This window comes from Podarcis melisellensis (assembly GCF_964234715.1).
Source record: "Podarcis melisellensis genome assembly, chromosome: 6".
In the NCBI taxonomy this organism is placed as follows: Eukaryota; Metazoa; Chordata; class Lepidosauria; order Squamata; family Lacertidae; genus Podarcis; species Podarcis melisellensis.
In genome coordinates, this window is record NC_138538.1 from 14,722,828 (window position 1) to 14,744,760 (window position 21,933).

General features: G+C 45.3%; 1 protein-coding gene across 2 annotated transcripts in view; it reads left to right on the forward strand.

Moving 5' to 3' along the window:
- Nucleotides 1-21,933, forward strand: part of BMP7 (bone morphogenetic protein 7) — a 78,435-nt gene that overhangs the window by 47,000 nt on the left and 9,502 nt on the right. For both annotated transcript variants that reach the window (XM_081917080.1, XM_081917079.1), the window contains exons 2-3: nucleotides 7,581-7,773; nucleotides 17,137-17,285. In XM_081917080.1, the coding sequence (XP_081773206.1) occupies nucleotides 7,581-7,773; nucleotides 17,137-17,285 (342 nt within the window). The remainder of the gene's footprint in view (nucleotides 1-7,580; nucleotides 7,774-17,136; nucleotides 17,286-21,933) is intronic.

Genomic DNA, 21,933 nt, shown 5'->3' on the forward strand with positions numbered 1-21,933 from the left:
TGTGTGTGTGTCTTATGGAGCGAATGCAGGCTGCGCAGCTATCCCAGAAGCCAGAGCAGCAAGAGGGATTGCTGCTTTCACTGCGCAGAGATCCCTCTTGCTGTTCTGGCTTCTGAGATTCAGAATATTTTTTTTCTTGTTTTCCTCCTCCAAAAACTAGGCGCGTCTTGTGGTCTGGTGCATCTTATAGAGTGAAAAATACGGTAAAATGCAACAGCGGTTGTGTCCCAGAGTCATATTCAACAATCAGAGACAGCAGGAGCTTTGTGTTCAAAGAACAAGAAAAGGATGGGGTGGCTAGCTGCAAGGTTGAGGCTGTACCCACGAGAGTGCTCTAGTTTGGCTACCAGTGCCAGCCTCACCACCATGCTGGCACAGCATCATTGCCATCCTGGCCCCGACCCATCCAGGTAACTTGCAGTGCTGTTGTTGCTGGGGGGGGGGGCAACTCCTCAGCTTCACCTCACCACCCCAGCCTCTCCTGCTGGCACCACAGCCTAGATGGCACCCATGAAGCGAAGATCTGATAGGTTTGCATTTGGAGCAGGGTGCTCATGGTGCAGAAGCCAAGGTGCCAGAGTCTGACCGCTGGGTTCAGCTCTCCCCTGGCCCCAGGCACCTTACAAACCTGTAGTAAACAACTGCAGCACCGGTTGGAACATGCTTGGCAAGAATAGCAACATGTGGGGTTTTTGTGTGACCCGGTAGCCCTGAGCCTGGTTTGCAAACACTGCGTGTAGCTTAAACGGGCCACCTCCAGGTAGCCAGCAAAGTGGCATTAAGAAATAAAATTGAATTAAAGATTCTAATTCCTGAACTAGGTATGCAAGAACAGGTGAAGCACTGCAATTGTTTACAGGCCAGCGATTATTGTGGGCTTATTTACGAGCCAGTTCCAGGTGTTTTGCAATTAGGAAACTGTCTAGTCATTAGCAGCCTAGACTTTCTGTGCCTACATATAATTGCTCATGACGGATCGTAGCAACAACTACCAAAATATGTTACGAAAATGGATTTTTGACGTTCAGCCAGGCCTAGGCAGAAGTCAACAGCTAGGAATAATAGCAATCTGTCTCACAGGTTGGTTGTAAGTATGAGCAAGAGACGATCTGTCATCCCGAGGCGTACACGGAATTTGTAGCATAATTTCGCATGGAGGATTCCCCCTCGCTCTGCCATAATCTGTATTTCAAATGCCACTGAATTGAAACAGCATTGTGCAGTCTGAGGGAGGGCTGCTGGGAAGCTGGGCTGTCACACATGAATAGGAGCACATTAATCATCTCATTGGACCATGACCCAAAACCAAAAAGGGCTTTGCACATTAAAACGTTCTGTTTAAATGTCAAGAAGGTGTCATAAGTAGACAGGCCAGGATAACTGTTTACAATTTGTGTGCCAAGTAATTAACAATATTTGCCATATATAAAATTTTCTTTGCACAGCTGAGAACAGAGTATCTCACCATTCATCCCAATGCAGTTGTCGTTCTGATAACATGAGACAGGCCCATGAATGTTGATGGCCCACAGGTCAAGTGTCCTGGAAGTCCGCAGCAATAACTCCAAAACCACCTCTCTAAATCCAAGCAGATAAAAATCCCTGGGCAAATGAAGGTACAGTGGTACTTTGAGTTAAGAACTTAATTCGTTCTGGAGGTCGGTTCTTAACCTGAAACTGTTCTTAACTTTAGCTAATGGGGCCTCCCACTTCTGCCCCGCGATTTCTGTTCTCATCCTGAAACAAAGTTCTTAACCTGAGGTACTATTTCTGGGTTAGTGGAGTCTGTAACCTTAAGTGTCTGTAACCCAAGGTACCACTGTATTTCCCCTGGCTCTTGACCTGGCACTTGACCTTGAAAGAAAGAAAGCTGTAAGGGAATTTCTCTGGAAAGGGTGCCGTGACTGACAAGGCCCTGTCTCTGATCACCAGCCACCTTACTTTGGGTGGCAGGGGAACTTGGAGCCTGTTTTTGCATCCGCCAAAAAAAGAAAGAAAGAAAATGCAGCACACCAAATAGAGGGCACAGATTTGCATAAACGTGTGTGTGTGTGTGTGTGTGTGTGTGTGTGTTTTCACATTTAAATAGAATTGCAATACATCTTACCATGAATTGGATGGGTTAAAAAGAGGATTCGACAAAACTCACGGAGGCGAAAGCTCTGAACACTAGGTTCTTGGTGGGAAGAATGCCGCTGAACTCGGGTCCTGTTTGTTGGCTTCCTACAGGAGTCTAGCTGGCCACTGTGAGAACAGGATACTGTGTAGATGGGCCACTGGCCTGATTCAGCGTGGGTCTCTTGTATGTTCTTACCACAGCGGGAGGCAGGTCACAGAGCAGGCGACCTGTTGCCTGCTAAGTTAGTTGCCCAGGTGCTCCAGGTACTAACTATTTATGGGCAAGTTCAAAGCCCTTTGTGCTCCCTTCTGTTTTTTTTTTTTGGGGGGGGGTTCTTTAAAATGCACCATGGACTGAGCAGATAGAGGATGCCTTCCAATAGAGAATAGTCCTCTGTGAAGGAAGGCACATGGCTGCCCTAGTCTGAGCTGCTACCAGACACTTGACAGTACCAGGCCAGGCAGACGAATGTTACGACCTACTAAAAGTCAGCTTCCTATGTCAATTTAGCTGTGGGATATTTGTTTTCTGGGAATAGCTGGGAGGAAACTGGTGAGGCCATTTCACTTTGAATAAAAATGTGCTTGCATTGTGCATAGCTCATTTAATCTTCAAAGGCTTTAATAATGAATCTTCCCAGCCCTGCCTGTAAATTGGTGTTGCTGCTTTAGCAGACGAGAAAGTTGGCAGGAGAGTACGATAAGAAGTTTTCCCGTGGGTACATGCGAGTGGTACAATCGAGAGTTGCATCCTGAAAGTTCTTTGAGCAATATGTCCTGAGTCAAATTAAAGAATGGGGTGAGGGAAGCTGAGCAGGGGAAGGGAGGCAGCTATTCTGAAGCCTAACGTGTTTTTCCTCTTCATGCCATCTGCATGTTCATGCAAATGGTTGCATCATTTTTAAAAAAATGATTACCTTGTTTAATGATGATCTGATGCTGCATGGATAAGGTTGCATCCTTGCCCTTGAGAAGAGCCCTGTTGGATCATACCCAAAGGCCTATCTGGTGCAGGATTAGCCAACCAGAAACCTATAGGTCGCCCAGAGGCAGGAGCATGACTGCACAGTAGCACTGGTTTGCTTGCTGCCTTTGAACTTGGAGGCAGCATGTAGGCCTTGCGACTTGTAGTCATGGATTGCATTACTCCCCACGGACTTGTCTTATCCTCTTAAATGGTTTTGAAGTTGGTGACCACATCCTGTTACTTTATGTTGCTTATTTCAGAGTCACATTCACAAATGAAACCTGCCCTACTTCTAGGTAAAGGTAAAGGTCTTGTCGTGACCGACTCTGGGGTTGTGGTGCTCATCTCATTTTATTGGCCAAAGGAGCCAGTGTACAGCTTCCAGGTCATGTGGGCAGCATGACATGGCGAACCAGAGCAGTGCACGGAAACGCCGTTTACCTTCCCGCCAGAGCAGTACCTATTTATCTATTTGCACTTTGATGTCCTTTTGAACTGCTAGGTTGGCAGGAGCAGGGACTGAGCAACAGGAGCTCACCCCATCGCGGGGATTCAAACTGCCGACCTTCTGATCGGCAAGTCCTAGGCTCTGTGGTTTAACCCACGGTGCCACCCGTGTCCTACTTCTAGAAATGTGTAATTAAAAGATGGGAATAGGTTTAATTTTCTGTTGTTGTTTCCCCCTGTTATCTGGGGCAGCAGGGTGATCAGTTTTGAAGCTAACAGAAAATTATTAGCAATTTGATCTAGTTCCAGTTTGATACAGGGCTCTTCCCCTGCTCCCCTCCAACATTAAGAGCACACTGGGCATTTACAGGAAACAGAAAAGCTGTTCATCTTCAGTTGGTCTTCCATCTCTGCACAATGCAGGTTACTCATGTTCCAAGTTGAGGTGGAGAGACCGGCTTGTCCATGTACACTTCTGCCTCTATGGTAAGACTAGATCATTCCCTTATAAGGTTTTTTTTTTAATGCCACCATTCTTAAAAACAGGAGTATGGCATGGGAAGCGTTTCTAGCAACTACGATTCCGACAGTGGAGGTAGAACCTAGCCATTAGTGGCTTGGTTTGAGGGCAACCTGTCTGATAGACTTCAAACAAGAACAGTAATTTATAATCACACCTTTGAAAGTACTGTTGAAAGTGGCACTGGGATGAGGGAAGGTCGGAGATCTCAGTGACGATGCCTAGGCAATGACCTGGTGGTGCCAGAGACTTGCAGCCCCATTTCAGACACCGCTCCACAGCTGTGGCCGAGGTTCTGTCGGGGTGGATGGGAAGAGAGGTATATCAGCCCGGCAACAAAGCTCTGTGGTTAGAATGTGTAAACTTCATCAAGCACAGCTTGGAGGAAGAACAGTTGCATTCCCCGTAGCAGACAAGTAACAAGTACACCCAGTTAACGGGAAAAGACTGCATGGAATGGCGCAGCCATAGACCTCTGACCTTTTGCTTTTTAAGTCTAATTTTGCACATCCATGGATGAAGGAAGCACATGTTGGCCATTTTCTTTCCCTTTGTTTTTGTCATGCGAGCCATTGCGGCCTTTTAGGCTGTTCTGCATTTGCTGCTGTTTTTAATTCAGTTTAATGGCATGATATTTTGTTGGGTTTTATGATTTAACTGTTAGCTGCCTTGGTGGGACGGGTGGGGTGAAGTCCATTTTTGCAGTGGAAAGGCTGATTAGAAATATTTTAATAAAGAAAATAAAACGTTTGGGTTTTTTTTTCTTTTTGCAAATGCAGAGCAAACAAAAGGTGGTGGTGATTTGTGGGGTGGGGGACAGTGAAAATGCAAACCAGTTACTATGGGAGGGAGAAAGTGATATTTAATGTATGTAGGGGTGCAACATAGAGGGAAGGGCTGTAGCTCAGTAGCAGAGCATCACCTTTGGGTACAGAAGGTCCCAGGGTCAATTGCTCACATTTCCAACTGGGGCTGGGAGAGACCCCTGCCTGAAACCCTGGAGAGCTGCTGCCAGTCAGTGTAGACAACACTAAACTAGATGGACCAATGGGCTGACTGTGTGTATAAGGCAGCTTCCTATGTTCCTATGAAGGTTCTCAGGAGCAGACTGCCCAACCAAGAGGCAGAAGCAACAAGAACCATAAAACGATAAGAAGCAAACTGTAAGGGTTTTAACAGAGATGTTGGTGTCATCCTACGGCGTGTTTACATAATGGTTAATTTAGCCTTGAATAAATGAGTCCATCTAGCTCTTCATTAGAGAGTCTGATGCTTGCGATAAGCTTTTATTCTGTGCAAGTATCCTTTGCAGAGGATGGGAACTAGACAGCCACAGAGCCAACGTCAGATGATTCAAAGGTATTACTAAGTAATGTGCCCTTCAAGTTTACCACCGCTGATGGGTGACTCAAATATTATAGGGCCATTGGGCGCAACGGACACTGGCGCATGAGTCACAGAGGTCATGCAGCTGCCTATGGCAGCCCGCCTAAAAGACAGGCTCATTAGGCTTATATTTGTTTGATCTTAGCACTTTCTTCCTTACCTCAGTCCGCTGTCTAGCGCTTGCTTCCATGCCTCTTCAGTAACTCCATGATCTTTGTAAAGGTGTTTGGACAGCAGGCGGATGTCTATGTTAATAAGTAATTCTTACTCAAATGTACCTGGAGCCATTAATGTGCATGTGGATGAAGCTAACGAGCAGACTCAGTCCAGACAGGCTGGAAGTGCTGATGGTCCTTGAATCATTGGACTTCGGAGGCTGTGCTTGGCCTGCTCTTGACGGGGTTGCATTCAATTTCACAGCCCGGGAGAGCTGTTTAGGTGCAGCCCTGGGGCATCTGTGCCCAGATGTGCTTTTTATCAACTCTGGTTGGTTCTCCAGCTTTGCCCCCTCCTGGGTAACAGCAACCTGATCATACATTGATACCTGTGCCTTGGCAACATAATAATAATAATAATAATAATAATAATAATAATAATAATAATAATAATAATTTATATCCTGCCTTCCCCAGCCAAAGCCAGGCTCAAGAGCCTCTAACAACAGTAAAATAATACAGCATTCTAAAAAGCAATTCATTATAAAATCAGTTCAAATCAAATTAATGGCAACCATTGGGCTACAGTTCTGTGAAGAATTACCAAGGAGGGGGTCAGGCTGTGCCTTGGCCAAAGGCCTGGTGGAACAGCTCTGTCTTGCAGGCCCTGCGGAAAGATGTCAAGTCCCGCAGGGCCCTAGTCTCTTGTGACAGAGCGTTCCACCAAATCGGAGCCACAGCCAAAAAAGCCCTAGCTCTGGTTGAGGCCAGCCTAACCTCTCTGTGGCCCGGGACCTCCAAGATGTTTTTGTTTGAAGACCGTAAGGTCCTCCATGGGACATACCATCTAAATTGGATTCCTTTGTTTGGGTGTCTGCTCATATGAAAAGGTGGGGAGCTTCCCTCTGTTTCACTATGCCTGTTGCTCTCAGTGAGAGCCTGTTGGATTAAGCCAATGGCCCACTTAGCCCAGCACCAGATGCCAGTGGAAAACCCACAAGCTGGACACAAGCTCAGGAGCCCTCCATCCTCCTGTGGTTTCCTGCAGCTGGTATTCAGAAGCACTACTGCCTCCAACTGTGGGGAGCAGAGCGGAGACATCAAGTAGCCTTTGACAGGCCTCTCCTCCATGAATTGGTCCAGTCCTCTTTTAAAGCCATCTAGGTTGGTGGACAAATTTGAAGTGGGCAACTTCTTCTAATCACCCTCCAGGGTTCTAAATCATGTGGGGAGCCTCTACAAGTTGAGCATAAGACTGCCTATGGGTGGTAGACCGGTTGTTAACTATATTCCCATGTACTGAATGTATCTTACTGGTGCTTAAAGAGATGTGCCGACTTCTATGCAGGCTGGAGAGCAGTGTTTCCATTGTTCAAGGCACTTTTTGGGACAGGGAATTTCATTAATGCAAGCAGTTTCTGAGCTCTGGGAGCAGTATTGCACCTAAGGTTTCACATTAAAACTGCCACTGCCTCCCCACTTCCAGCCACTCGACCCTCATATTATGAGGGCAGGCAGGGGAAGTATGGCTTTGGTTTTTTTGCAGTCTTAGATGAGGACTAGACCATGTGAAAAATGAACACAAGATTTTAACTACAGTTCATTCTTTTTCAGCTTTGTATTCTTGTTATTAAAAAAGCATGCCTAGAAATTCCATTGTAGTGCCTATAACCTAGGTTTAAGGTGCCATTTAGCTCCTAGATTTCATATCTCAGTTTCTTAACACTGCTGGAGAGCTGGAGTTCACATTCCTCGTACAGCCAGCATGTCAGTACACCAGACGTGCATCCTCTTAAATATTTTTCTGCAAGAGTAGTGGGTCTCTATACTGTTGGTAGAATCCCTACCCAACCATACCCTACTGTGCCCTCCCCCATTGTCTGTGTCCACATTCAGACATGTACCACTCTGCTCATATAGAAGTAGGATGTTTTATGGTTTGCCCAAAAAGTACGGGTGCCATTAAGTGTGTGTTTTGTTTTTGCAGTGGAGCATGACAAGGAGTTCTATCACCAGCGCAGCCATCGCCGCGAGTTCCGGTTTGACCTCTCCAGAATCCCCGAGGGTGAAACAGTGACTGCTGCTGAGTTTCGGATTTACAAGGACTATATCCGAGAACGTTTTGATAATGAAACATTCCAGATCAGTGTCTACCAGGTCCTCCAGGAACACCCAGGAAGGTGAGTGACTGAGGAAAGACCCCAGCCTGAGCTGTGTGTGTGTGTGTGTGTGTGTGTGTGTGTGAGAGAGAGAGAGAGAGAGAGAGAAGACAAGAGCCAATAATTGTGCGAGTGGCTGGAACAATTGCGTAGCATCTCATCCCATAATTCTAATATCTGAATGTGTAAACTCAACCTTTTCAGACTGTCAGTGGTTGAGAAGATGCAAAGCAATTTGAAATCTCTATCTGTGATGGTTGCTGATCCACAATGGCTGTTTCACACGTTCAAACTATCCCTTAATGTGGCAGCTGAGAATTCAGCCTTGGTCTAAGAATCAAGGATCGACATATTTCGATGTTCGTTGTGCCAGTTTGTGGACCAGGCAGAAAGATTAGAATAGAAAGATTTTTGATTATTTGAAATGTGAAGAGAGAAATATAACATGCAGAGGAATTCCTGGGCTAGCCTATGCAAAAAATGACCAGGACATTAATAAACAACTGAGGGCCACTGGCAATGCAAGAGAACTGTCCTTCCCTGCTGCCCTGAGGTGTGAACAGAGGCGTGGATTTGGAAGGTTGCTAGGGTAACTGGGTGTGAGCTGACAGGAAAAGACTGTTTTTAACTACCGGGTAGGTGTGCTGGGAAGAAGAAGGGGAAATAAAAAGAGAAAAAGAGATCCATCTTGGGCAGGCTGGCTGAAAGCAGGCTGGGAGAGATGCCTTGGACTCGAGTGAACAGTAAGACTGATGAGTGGCTCTGTTTTCACAGGTGTCTGGCTTGACACAACTGCACAGACACTGCTGTTATATCTTATAGCTGAGCACTCAAAGAGGGCTCATTAAAGCCAGATACTAGAAGGACCCACCTCAAGACCTAGTTCACCCAAAGCCTTTCCATGCACACATTTGCACCAGGCTTGGTTGGAAGCTCAGAAAGCATGGGCTGGTTCCTGACTCCAATCTTGCTAGTTGCCCGACGCTGCTCAGCGTTTGTCTCAAAACGGGACGTGGAACCTTCCTTCCCCGTGACTTAATGTGACTTTCGTATGGCGTAACTGATTGATTGGCATGCCCTTTGATTTGATTTTACGTTGCGCCTTCTGCATTTAGGAAACCGGATGAATAACAAATTGAGTTTGGTCGGTGTTTTTCTTGACAAAAAGGAATGATGGAAGAAGTGAGTTGTTTAGCTTGGAAGAAGTTTCGTGATTGCGGATGGTCGTCTTCCAGCACTCGGTTCCACTCTTTGGAGGCTAGAGCAGGGAGCGCTAATCCATTATTGCTGTAGAGTAAAATTATTGGTCACCAGGGTAGGAAAGTTCCAAAAGTGTGTGCATATGGTAAGGAGGACTCCCTTTGATCTCGCTTGCTGAGGGTTTCCCCCTCCAGGCCTGCTGTTTGCCCAGGACTATAACTAACTACAGGAAAACAAACGAATTATACAATTTCCCAGGCTGACTCACGGCGTGCAGTGACATGCGTCATGTCGGCATGGGAGCTTTTCTTTCTTAAAGGCTGGAATTCTTTTTCCTGTGTAGGTTTAATAATAAAAGCTGTAGCTTTCAAGAAGTGGCTGCTTTTCTCCCCGTTTCTCTCCCCCCCCTTTAAACTTTCGTGAATCGTGGTTTGTGGGTGAAGGAGATGAGTCAAGCAGTAAAGGAAGCATGAGAGCCTTTCACCTCTGGAAATTCCACATCAGATGCTGGTGTTTGAGTCCAAGAGCAATGCTTTCTCATCCCTGCTTCCTGTGGGAGTCCTTCGGTCAGATGTTGGTTATGACTTGAAAGCCCCAGGATGCGTTTCAGTGGCAGAAAGCTGGCGAACGAGTTGTGTGGTCTCCTTGATGCAAACCAGTAGAGGGAGGCCTCAAAAGCATTGTCTGTTTCCCAGGCTGGCCTTTTATAAGGGGGAAAGGGAAGTCTGGGGCCTGGACTTACAAAGTGTGTCTCAAGCAACCTCAAAAGGTGCTTTATAGCGACGGGTCAAGCTGTTTTTCCAACCAGCCCAATGCTATCTGCTCTTGAGCCTTATTAACCCCTAGGATCTTTCTTGATTGCAAGTCTTTCCCATCAACAATTATATTTTATTTATAAAAATATTTTATTTATAAAGATATTTATACTGCCAACCTAGCAGTTCGAAAACACGTCAAAGTGCAAGTAGATAAATAGGTACCACTCCGTCAGGAAGGTAAACGGCGTTTCCGTGCACTGCTCTGGTTTGCCAGAAGCAGCTTAGTCATGCTGGCCACATGAGCTGGAAGCTGTACGCCTGCTCGCTCGGCCAATAAAGCAAGATGAGCGCCGCAACCCCAGAGTCGGCCACGACTGGACCTAATGGTCAGGGGTCCCTTTACCTTTATATCATAAAAAACTCAAAGCTGTTTGCAGCAGTATCTATATATATAATAAAAACACATAAAAATTATAATCAGAGACCACCAACTAACTTTTCCTCTGCATAGCTCAGTTGGTTAGATCATGGTACTGATAACATCAAGGTCGCAGGTTTGATCCCCATATGGGGCAGTTAAATATTCCTGCATTGCAGGGGGTTGGGCTAGATGATCCTTAGGGTCCCTTCCAGCTCTACAATTCTAAGATTCTAGGAATGCTCTCCTTCTCTCTATTCTTCTGCAGGTCTTTATATTCTTCTGTTTGTTCCTTGCTAGTTCAGCACCATATCTCTTCCTCTCTTGCATTTTCATCCTTTTTAATCTTCTGCCACTTTATGGGACTTTGCCAATTATTTTTTGTTTGTGTTATTCCGCTTCTTTCTCTTAAATGCTTTGAAACTCATTTGTCCCTATTTTCAAAAAGGGGAAAAGAGAGGACCCAAATAATTACCGCCCAGTCAGTCTGACATCAATACCAGGGAAGATTCTGGAGCAGATCATTAAGCAAACAGTCTGTGAGCACCTAGAAAGGAATGCTGTGATCACCAATAGTCAGCATGGATTTCAGAAAAATAAGTCATGTCAGACTATCCTGATCTCGTTTTTTGACAGAATTACAAGCCTGGTAGATGAAGGGAATGCAGTGGATGTATCCTACCTTGATTTCAGCAAGGCATTTGACAAGGTGCCCCATAATATTCTTGTAAAGAAGCTGGTAAAATGTGATCTTGACTATGCTACCACTCAGTGGATTTGTAACTGGCTGACTGACCGAACCCAAAGGGTGCTCATCAATGGTTCCTCTTCATCCTGGAGAAGAGTGACTAGTGGGGTGCCACAGGGTTCTGTCTTGAGCCCAGTCTTATTCAACATCTTTATCAACGACTTGGATGATGGACTCCTGATCAAATTTGCAGATGACACCAAACTGGGAGGGGTGGCTAACACCCCAGAGGACAGAATCATACTTCAAAACGACCTTGACAGAATAGAGAACTGGGCCAAAACAAACAAGATGAATTTTAACAGGGAGAAATGTAAAGTATTGCACTTGGGCAAAAAAAATGAGAGGCACAAAAACAAGATGGGTGACACCTGGCTTGAGAGCAGTACATGTGAAAAGGATCTAGGAGTCTTGGTTGACCACAAACTTGACATGAGCCAACAGTGTGATGCGGCAGCTAAAAAAGCCAATGCAATTCTGGGCTGCATCAATAGGAGTATAGCATCTAGATCAAAGGAAGTAATAGTATCATTGTATTCTGCTCTGGTCAGACCTCACCTGGAGTACTGTGTCCAGTTCTGGGCACCACAGTTCAAGAAGGGCACTGACAAACTGGAACGTGTCCAGAGGAGGGCAACCAAAATGGTCAAAGGCCTGGAAACGATGCCTTATGAGGAACGGCTAAGGGAGCTGGGCATGTTTAGCCTGGAGAAGAGGAGGTTAAGGGGTGATTTGATATGATAGCCATGTTCAAATATATAAAAGGATGTCACATAGAGGAGGGAGAAAGGTTGTTTTCTGCTGCTCCAGAGAAGCGGACACGGAGCAATGGTTCCAAACTACAAGAAAGAAGATTCCACCTAAACATTAGGAAGAACTTTCTGACAGTAAGAGCTGTTCGACAGTGGAATTTGCTGCCAAGGAGTGTGGTGGAGTCTCCTTCTTTGGAGGTCTTTAAGCAGAGGCTTGACAACCATATGTCAGGAGTGCTCTGATGGTGTTTCCTGCTTGGCAGGGGGTTGGACTCGATGGCCCTTGTGGTCTCTTCCAACTCTATGATTCTATGATTCATTTATTTCATTTTGTGCATTTTGGCTTGCTGATTTCTAATTCTGCTCCACCTCCACCTCCTTCAGATTAACTTTTAAAGCCCTCTGCAGGTGTTCTGATGCCACATCAGTGTGATTTTTCTGGGGTTCTAGAGCATGCAGAGAACCTCCACAAGTGCAGGGGGATATCCCTGCTCCATGCAATCATCCTGCAACTCATGGAGAATAATGGACAGGATCATGCAAATGTGTGTGGAGCTAACACAATCACACCCTCCTTTTATATGATTATTTATTTAATGGTTTTGTTCATTTATTTGTTGCCTGTCTGGCCTTTACCATAAGGTTCCAGGGTATTGGGGTGAGCAACAGTTTCGAAATATAATATTTAAAAAGTTAAAAGCGTATGATGCGTCCTCAGGAGTAGCGGATGGCAATGGTGGGACAGCAGTGCTCACTTGACCTCCTCACAGCCATGTTGCTCCTGCTGATTACTGAGAAAGTGAAGGCGAGGAGGGTAAGGAGACTGGCACAGTGCAAACACTGTCAGCGGAGTAAAGCCAGAGCTCCTACCAGTGTGTTTGCACTGTGCTAACCTTACCCCTCTCCTTCCTGGGGCTCCTTCCTGAAGTAATGCTGACCTGCCATGCAGTCTGCTATTGGTCCTAAAATATGTATCTCAAGTACCGTAGATCAGATGCACAGTTTTTACTAAGTTGAAATCTTGGTCTGTTGGGCAGGCTCTGTTTTTGTTCGGCGCATAATTTTTTATTCAGTTTTTAGGGATTTCACAAATAAGAGGTACACATTTAAATAGTTAAATAATTAAACTATTAAATAAGAGGTATACGTTTATAACTCTTTTCAGATAGTTATTGTCTCCTAAAGTGGCTCACCACATTTACTACTATTACTACTACTACTACCACCACTATTATTATTATTATTATTATTATTATTATTATTATTATTATACCAGCCCTTCACCCAAAGGTCCCAAGTTGGGTAACATAATATTAAAACACAATAGTAAAAACAGTTCAAAACAACTTAACAGTCACACAAAAAAGTTGGGTCCTTGAAATAGACACCTCTTGTCAAAAGCCAGGGCAAAGGGGTGCGTCTTCAGCATATGCCAGAAACTGTATCATTAATAATGAGAAAGAGTCCTGCTATCAGGTTTACAAACTAAACAGGCAAAACCCATAGTGGAAGAGGAAAGTCAGGAAAAAGGTAGAGGAGGGAGATTCAGCTCTTTGAAGCTGGAACAAAGTGATGAGCTACAAACATTTATATTCAGTCAGGTCGATCTCCCCTTGTGGGTTGTTCTTGCCTGAGTAGCAGTTGGTTCCATGATTCAGGAAAGAGTAAGATCGGCCCAGTATACCTGAAGGAGAGTCTCCACCCCCATTGTTCATCTCGGACACTGAGGTCCAGCTCCGAGGGCCTTCTGGCAGTTCCTTCACTGTGAAAAGTGAGGTTACAGGGAACCAGGCAGAGGGACTTCTCGGTGGTGGCACCCACCCTGTGGAACACCCTCCCATCAGATGTCAAGGAAATAAACAACTACCTGACTTTTAGAAAACATCTGAAGGCAGCCCTGTTCAGGGAAGTTTTTAATGTTTGATGTTTTATCATGTTTTTAATATTCGGTTGGGAGCCGCCCAGAGAGGCTGAGGAGACCTGGCCAGATGGGCAGGATAAATATTATTATTAGTGAGGTCTTGTTTCTTTGGCTGGTGCATGGGGCCAGAGTGTCCTTTCTCGTTGCTTCTTCAGTCCCCTAGCAACTGGCATTTAGAGCAGAGTTATTTCTGGCAGGGGGCATGGAAGCGACACACGGGAACAGGATGGGGGGGGCCTCCCTCTTGCCACAATGTTATCCCAGAAAGGCAGGGAGTGCCACCCTCCAATGGCCTATTGGTAGAGCATCTGCTTTGCATGAAGAAGGTCCCAGGCTCAAACCCCAGCAGCTCCAGGTAGGGCTGGGAGAGTCCTGGGTCTGAAAACTTGGAGAGGTGCTGCCAGTCAGTGGTCCAATAGTTTCCTTGGTTTCTAAGGCTGTCTCATGAACACACAGCTGGTCTCATCTCTGCCTCTGTTGGAATGATCGCAAAGTAATTAGTTACACAAATATCTATGCAAAGTGTGCACAAGATGTTTGGCAAGATGATACAGGAGAGTCAGCAAAACAGACCGAAATTGAAGGTGCCGTGTTTGCATATCCAATTACCAAGCTTGCACAAACAGCCACAATATCTAGGCTAGTAGTATAAACATAGATGTTGTGGTTGTTTGTGCAAGATTGGCATATATTAGCTCTAAGAGCAGTATATTTATATGGAACCTTTTATAGTTGGACCAGGCGTCTGAAAGCAGGTTCATGTGGTTCACAGGTTGCATTGTTGCTCTGCCTCTCCTGTTCAGCCCCTGAGATGCTCAGTTTATTAGCAGGGGTGACGTCTCTCCTCTATATCATCCTATGTTTACTTGTCTTTGCAAATGCAATCCTATAAATGGTAAAAGTTGCAATTCAACGCCGAACGTGTTTTATTTCTCATGATCATATTGCAATATCACAGTGTGTGTGTTTGCAAGACAGGAAAAGCTCTTGTAGGAACCATAGATAAAAGAATGTAGGAGAAATACCACCTTCTAGTGACATTTTCCCATAAAAAAGGATTGTATATTATGATTACATATTATGATGATTTTATTTATGCATTGCTTCTTATGAAGCATCTCAAAGCAGTTTCCCAACACAATAAAACATATATAAAAATTGTGTATATAAATTTTTTTAAAAAGAATTGCACATATTTAAAAACAGTTAAAACAATTAGAGGCAACAACTGATTTATGTCCATGCATGTGCGCATCATGGAAACCCAGAAGTAGCCAAAAAAGCTGGAATAGGAGGGGCAGAGCAGGTTTATGTGCACTCTGCCATCATGTGCAATGATCCAGAATGCAGCCCCCCAAAATTGGGGGTTGCCTGTGCATATAGATATAGATAGATATAATTTCAAATCTCCTACAGATTCTAACTAGAATATACCATATTTACTTGAATCTAACGCTCCCCTTTTTTGGCATAATTTCGTTGCAAAAATTAAGATGCGCCTTAGATTCAATGGTACATTTACATTCACAAGCAAATACTTTTTTGGGTTTCAAGGTTCTGAAAATTGAGATGCACATTAGACTCAGTGGTGCATTAGACTCGAGTAGATACGGTCCTTCTCTAACTGTTGAAAAAGGAAGGTCTTCAACAGATGCCATAAGGCAATAAAGATGTTGCCTTTCTGAGATGTAACATGAGGGAGGTGCTGCCACACTGATGGCCCGATTCCGACATCATGTGGAATGGACCTCCTGGTAAAATGGCACCTTCTAGATGCCCTTTCTTGCAGACTGTAGCGATTGGCTCAGCATACAAGGGGTGAGATGGTCCTTTATGCTGATGCATAAATTGAGCAACGATTCGCACGTGCGTGGACAGCACTTGATAGCTTTCAGATGAGCTCCCTCCTTCCTTAGTTATGAAGGCAAATGTTGGTGGATATGAAACCTTGGTTTGCAGTATTTGTTCTGTGGAATGTTGAATGCAATAGAACAACATGCAACACTGAAACCTTAAAATTATGAAGTGCTCTGAAGTAGGGCTGGGTTTGAAGACTGCTTGGAAGCCATTCTTTATTTGGGGGCACATGTGAACAGTTCTCAGTACCTTCTTTCTCCACCCGGCTCACTTAAAATCTAAACTGCATGAGGAAAGTGTATGCTTTAGGCTATTGTGTCTTAAAATATTTACAAGTGTCCCAGTAAAAATAATTTTCAAGTAAAGCTCTGCGTTTGTATGTATGCTTTAAATGTTGCATTCAAATGAAACAATAGTTCCTATCAGTTCTATATATCTATTCAGAAGTAAGCCCCCTTATGTTCACTGGGACTTATCCCAAGAACAGATATTGACTCAATTGGCCCATCTAGCTCAGCACTGTCTTCACTGACTGGCAGCTGCACTCCAGGGTTTCAGATGGGGCATTCCCAGCCCTATCTGGACATGGCAGGGATTCAACCTGGGACCTTGTGCACATGAGAAGCAGATGCTCTGCCACGGATGCGGGTGGCGCTGTGGTCTAAACCACTGAGCCTCTTCGGCTTGCTGATCGGAAGGTCGGTGGTTCGAATCTCCGCGATGGGGTGAGCGCCGGTTGCTTTGTCCCAGCTCCTGCCAACCTAGCAGTTCAAAAGCATTCCAATGCAAGTAGATAGATAGGTACCACTCCGGTGGGAAGGTAAACGGCGTTTCCATGCGCTGCTCTGGTTCACCAGAAGCGGCTTAATCATGCTGGCCGCATGACCCAGAAGCTGTACGCCGGCTCCCTCGGCCAATAAAATAAGATGAGTGTTTCCATGCGCTCTGGCACTTGTCATGGTCCTCCGTGCGCCAGTAGCGGTTTGGTCATGCTGGCCACATGAGCTGAAAAGCTGTCTGTGGACAAACACCTGCTCCCTCGGCCTGAAGCAAGGTGAGCGCCGCAACCCCATAGTCACCTTTGACTGGACTTAACTGTCCAGGGGTCCTTTACCTGTACCTTTTACCCCAAGAAAGAATTGCAGCCTTAGTATTCTTTTAAAATGTTCATGTTATGCATAATCTCTCGGCCAGCCTGTGTATGTGTGTGTTTTGTCTGCATCCGCTAGAGAGTGGGTGTGATTGCTGCCTGCCTGGGTTTTTTGGCTGATTGCAATGTGTGGTATTGTTTGGCTGCTCCCTGAGGTGGTGTGGTCCAGAGTCTACCTCAGTATAAAGACAGTCTTGGCTGTAAGCAGTGGGGTCAACACCAAAGCATGTGGTTTCTTCTTGTAAATTATAAACTTGCAATTTTTTTGGAGGGCTAAATGTCATAAATGCTTTTTGGTTTTTTATTTCATTTTCCCATTCCATCTCTTTGGTGCTACCCTGTAGGTCAGAGATTACCCAATGTTGTTGGACTCCATTTCCCCTTAACCCCAGTAAGCATGACAAGTGGGAAATAAAGCCCCAACAACATCTAAAGCACATCCTGTTGGCTATTCCTGCTGTATATGGTTTATCCATGGTTGCTTTTAGTATTATTTAAATGTAATAAAATGTAGTAATATGTCTTAATTATCCTCGAAAGTCCTAATGATTTTCTCTCCTTTTTCTTTATCCCTCTCTAGGGATTCAGATTTGTACTTGCTCGACACTCGGACAATTTGGGCCGCAGAAGAAGGCTGGCTAGTGTTTGATATTACAGCAACTAGTAATCACTGGGTGGTCAACCCACAACACAACCTCGGCTTGCAGCTATCAGTGGAAAGCATAGACGGTATGTTTCCGAAAGGTCATCGCTGAACAAATCTCTATTTCGGCTTCCTATCCTGCAGTTTATGGCTAGTTGTTTTTAGAAATGGCAACATTTTCATATCCCAACCCTCCATTCTTGCTGCCCAGATTTCTTCATCTTTCCTGTACATGGGCCACATTAATAACAGAGCTCTACTGGAGCAGCTCCACAGGAACCAGACAGTTTCAAAGACTGTCACTTTGGCGTTCATTTGCTTTTGAAAAAAGGATGATGCTGTCCCTCATGATTGCTGATAAGATTTTGGATGGACCCAGCCTACTGAAGTCTTAGAAGTTGTTTTTCACGCTTTATATAGGCCTCTGCTGCTTTCCTATGGCTATTACTTCTTATCCTTCTAGTGTCCACTTGACATCTACCATCCTTATATATGTTTCCCCTTCCATCCAGCATTATGGTCCTTCCCTTTTGATGCTTCCTTCAGCAGCTTCCGGTTAGTCAGCCGGAACAATACCTTCTCCCTGCACACTGATCTAGGGTTCTCCTGACCCACCCAGAGCCATTTTTTTACAGGGGAGGTGGGTGCAGGTGGAAGAGAGGGGAGGAAACCCCATTGCTCAAGTGTTGCCCTGGCACAGGGCGTCTGCTGATGGAGCTGGTTAGACCACTCCTACATACTGTCCTGCAGCAGGTAATAATCCCAGCAGAATGAGGGTTCTGATTGGCAAGGGACCAGCAGCAAGGAGAGTCAGGGGGCACAAAGCAGGGTCAAGCGAGACCAGGTTGAGCAGTTCCACATCCTGGTGGGGTTTAAGACTGGGTAGCTGTATGGGAATGTTGGTTTAGTGACTGGCCAGGATGCGGGTGGCGCTGTGGGTTAAACCACAGAGCCTAGGACTTGCCGATCAGAAGGTCGGCGGTTCAAATCCCCGCGATGGGGTGAGCTCCTGTTGCTCGGTCCCTGCTTCTGCCAACCTAGCAGTTCGAAAGCATGTCAAAGTGCAAGTAGATAAATAGGTACCACTCCAGCGGGAAGGTAAACAGCGTTTCCGTGCGCTGCTCTGGTTCGCCAGAAGCGGCTTAGTCATGCTGGCCACATGACCCGGAAGCTGTACGCCGGCTCCCTCGGCCAATAAAACAAGATGAGTGCCGCAACCCCAGAGTCAGCCACAACTGGACCTAATGGTCAGGGGTCCCTTTACCTTTACCTTATCCTTGGACTGAACATCACATAGACAACCTGGAGGCAATGATCTGGACCAATTGACATTTCCATAATATTTTAGGGCTTTAAAATATAAGCCAATTCTGAGCTGTAGCTACAGGGGTGCTACCCAGGGGTTGTTTTGTGTGTGTGTGTGTGTGTGTGTACGCAAATGTATGGGGGGGTACCAAGATGGGTCTCTGGCCATTTAGGTATTTAAAAATTCCAACACAGTATATTCAAGGCCAGCACCAGATTCAGGTGGTAACACCCTTGAATCCTCAGAGGGAATGCACCACCAGACTGAATGTTTCTTCCAAGTGCAACATTCTTAACCAACAAACTTAATCCATTTTATCAGGGATGACTTCCGTTTATTCACCCTAACCAGCTCCAAAGTGGTCCCCCAGACAGAGGTTCATTGCTCTCATTGCCTCTCTAGCATTTAAAGATTTAAATGTGAAACAGAACAAAGCGATTGGTGACATCTTGGCCCCAGACCCTGGACCCATTTCTGTTTTATTTTTTGGCAACATTCAGAACACCCTGTCCCTGCCCTCACCAGAAACAGATTTCCCTTTTTCCAAACCAAGCACGAATGAAAACCAGGAGGAACAAGGAGATCCATTATATGGGTAGTAGCTTAGCCGAGGAACAGATGGAATGCATGGCATTGACACGGGCCTTGGTGTCCATCCCAGTTGTCCCATGGAGACCTTGGTCAGCCCAAGCTGAGTTGTTTTGAAGTGTTGTTTGAAACGATAATGAAAGACATTAGTTCATATTTAATAGCAATCCCGATTCCTTTGTATCAGCGCCAGCGAGATCCAGCAACGATAGGAAAGGAAAGGGAATTTTAAAGGCTCTTTGTTTACTCTTAGAAAGTTTGGATAAAGTGAAGCAATGCGAGAGAGGCTGAAGTAATTTTTTAGCCTGGGGCATTCTGTCATCTTCTAAGCACTCTTAATTCTTTCCTCCCTGACAATATGTTGGAGCAGGAGCTGACTTCTCGGAGCTTACTTGGGTTTCTTACTTATTACGGGTTCACATCCTGTTTGTCTCATTGCAGAGGAAAGGAAAGCAGAGCTATCCTTCAGCCTGAACCTCTGTACATTTGCTTGGCACTAAGTCTCGTTGAGTTTAATGGGACTGCGCATCAAATTATATAGCCTTCAAGGTGCTGAAGCCTAAGGAGAGTCATTTGAGAATATGGTTGTCTCTTTACATTTAATTGTAGGACATCAGTATCAGTTTTTAAGTCCTAAAGAACCGGAGTTTGGTTGTTGTTGTTTAAATAATGCAACCATTTGAGCATACAAATAGTCATGCAGGATCCAGCCCCAAAGCACATTTAGTTCAGTATCCTGTTCTCCTATAACTGGCAGCCAATAATAAGATTCTAAATTGCCCCAGCCTGCTGTAAACACTTTGAATTTGCCTAGGCGAGAGCAGGTCAAAAGAGCAGTGATCCCCTTTCTTCTGGCATCTTACTTAAAAGTTGACCCATTGAAATCAATGAACATGGCTAAGTTAGGTCCATTAATTTCAGTGGATCTGCTCTGAGTAAAACTTAATGGACTACCACCATATATTTGTTTAGACTTTTGTCCCACCTTTCCTCAATGAGCTCCAAGTGGCACACATGGTTCTCTCCCTCCCCATTTCATCATCACAACAACTCTTTGAGGTAGGCTAGCTCACAGTCACCCCAGTGAGCTTCATGGCAGACTGATGATATGCCCTAGTCTTGCTTCAACACACTAACCACTATACCACACTGCCTTTAGGCTGTAGCATCGAGAGCAATCAACCCTGGCTTGTGGGAATACACAGATCTGAATAGCCAGGCATAGTCCAGCTTGCACGCTGAAGTTTAAAAGTTGGCGTCAGTAAGCAAAACATATTGGAAAGACTAAAGCCATTTCTTGCCCTCAAGCGCAATCTATCCGGAATGGCACTGGACTTCATTTAAGATGAGACGTTTTTATTTTAAGCCAATAACCTTCCAGTGAGAATTTAGTGTTCCGCTGAGCCTAGTTTTTATGGTTCGTTTTTACAGGATCACATCAAATTCTAAGCTGCTGAACTCAAAGAAACCTCTCTTAAAAGCAAAAAAGCAAAATAAATACTGTAAATAAATAATAATAAAAAAAACCCCAGGGAAGTCTAATATTGAAGTTGACCTAGCATAACGTAACATTTGCTTCGGTTTGGGCACCGTGGCATGTAACACAAAATTTGTTGTGTTGAAGCATTGCTTGCGAGAAAAGCTGCCTTAATTTCAGGGCCCAGTTTTTGATCCTAAACCTAGTGAGAAAGGCTTTGGGAGCAAAGCGGAAGAAAAAAAAATCTGTAACCACTGACTTGTGGGGAATCTTTTAGAGAAGAAAGGGCAAAGGAGTAAACCCTTCACAAATCTAGAGTAGCGCCCCTCAGATAACAACAACAACAACAACAACAACAATTTATTATTTGTACCCAGCCCATCTGGCTGGGTTTCCCCACCCACTCTGGGCGGCTTCCAACAAAGATTAAAAATACATCAAAATGTCACACATTAAAAACTACCCTGAACAGGGCTGCCTTCAGATGTCTTTTAAATGTCAGGTAGTTGTTTATCTCTTTGACATCTGATGGGAGGGTGTTCCACAGGACGGGCACCACTACCGAGAAGGCCCTCTGCCTGGTTCCCTGTAGCTTTGCTTCTTGAAGTGAGGGAACCTCCGGGCAGAATGATGGGGGTGGAGATCCGAGGCCATTTAGGGCTTTAAAGTTCAACACCAGCATTTTAAATTGTGCTCGGAAACGTACTGGGAGCCAATGTAGGTCTTTCAAGACCGGTGTTATGTGGTCTCGGCGGCCGCCCCCAGTCACCAGTCTAGCTGCCGCATTCTGGATTATTTGTAGTTTCCGGGTCACCTTTAAAGGTAGCCCCACATAGAGTGCATTGCAGTAGTCCATGTGAGAGATAACTAGAGCATGCACCACTCTGGCGAATGCCTTGCATCCCACCTTCTGGCAACTCCTGTAGCTAGGATGGTGCCAGACATATTGCTCTGCTTTCCTTTGGACCACATCAGCGAGATGGAGAGAGGGGTTCTGCCATCTGGGCAGCCCAGGACCTCCATACACACAGGCTTGCACCCTGGGGTGGTTATTTGGTGTTGCAGATGCAGCAAAAAGAGAGCAGGGGGTAGCAGTTAGGAGTTACCAGTCTCTGCAGCCACAGCAGGCGCTGGGATTCTCCAGCAACTTGACTTCACTCCTGGAGGCTCACTCCGTCGTCTCTTGAGACAAATGGATGCCGACGACAAGTTTTTAAGTTAGCCTCAGCGTGTGTCTGGAAAGCCATGGGAGTTTAGCTTGTGGGTTTGCAGGTCCAACTATTTGTCTTCCTGCTCTTCCTGGTGCAAATGGGAAGCAGGTCACACTCCGCTTCAGAGCTAATGGTCTGTCCATCCCTCATCT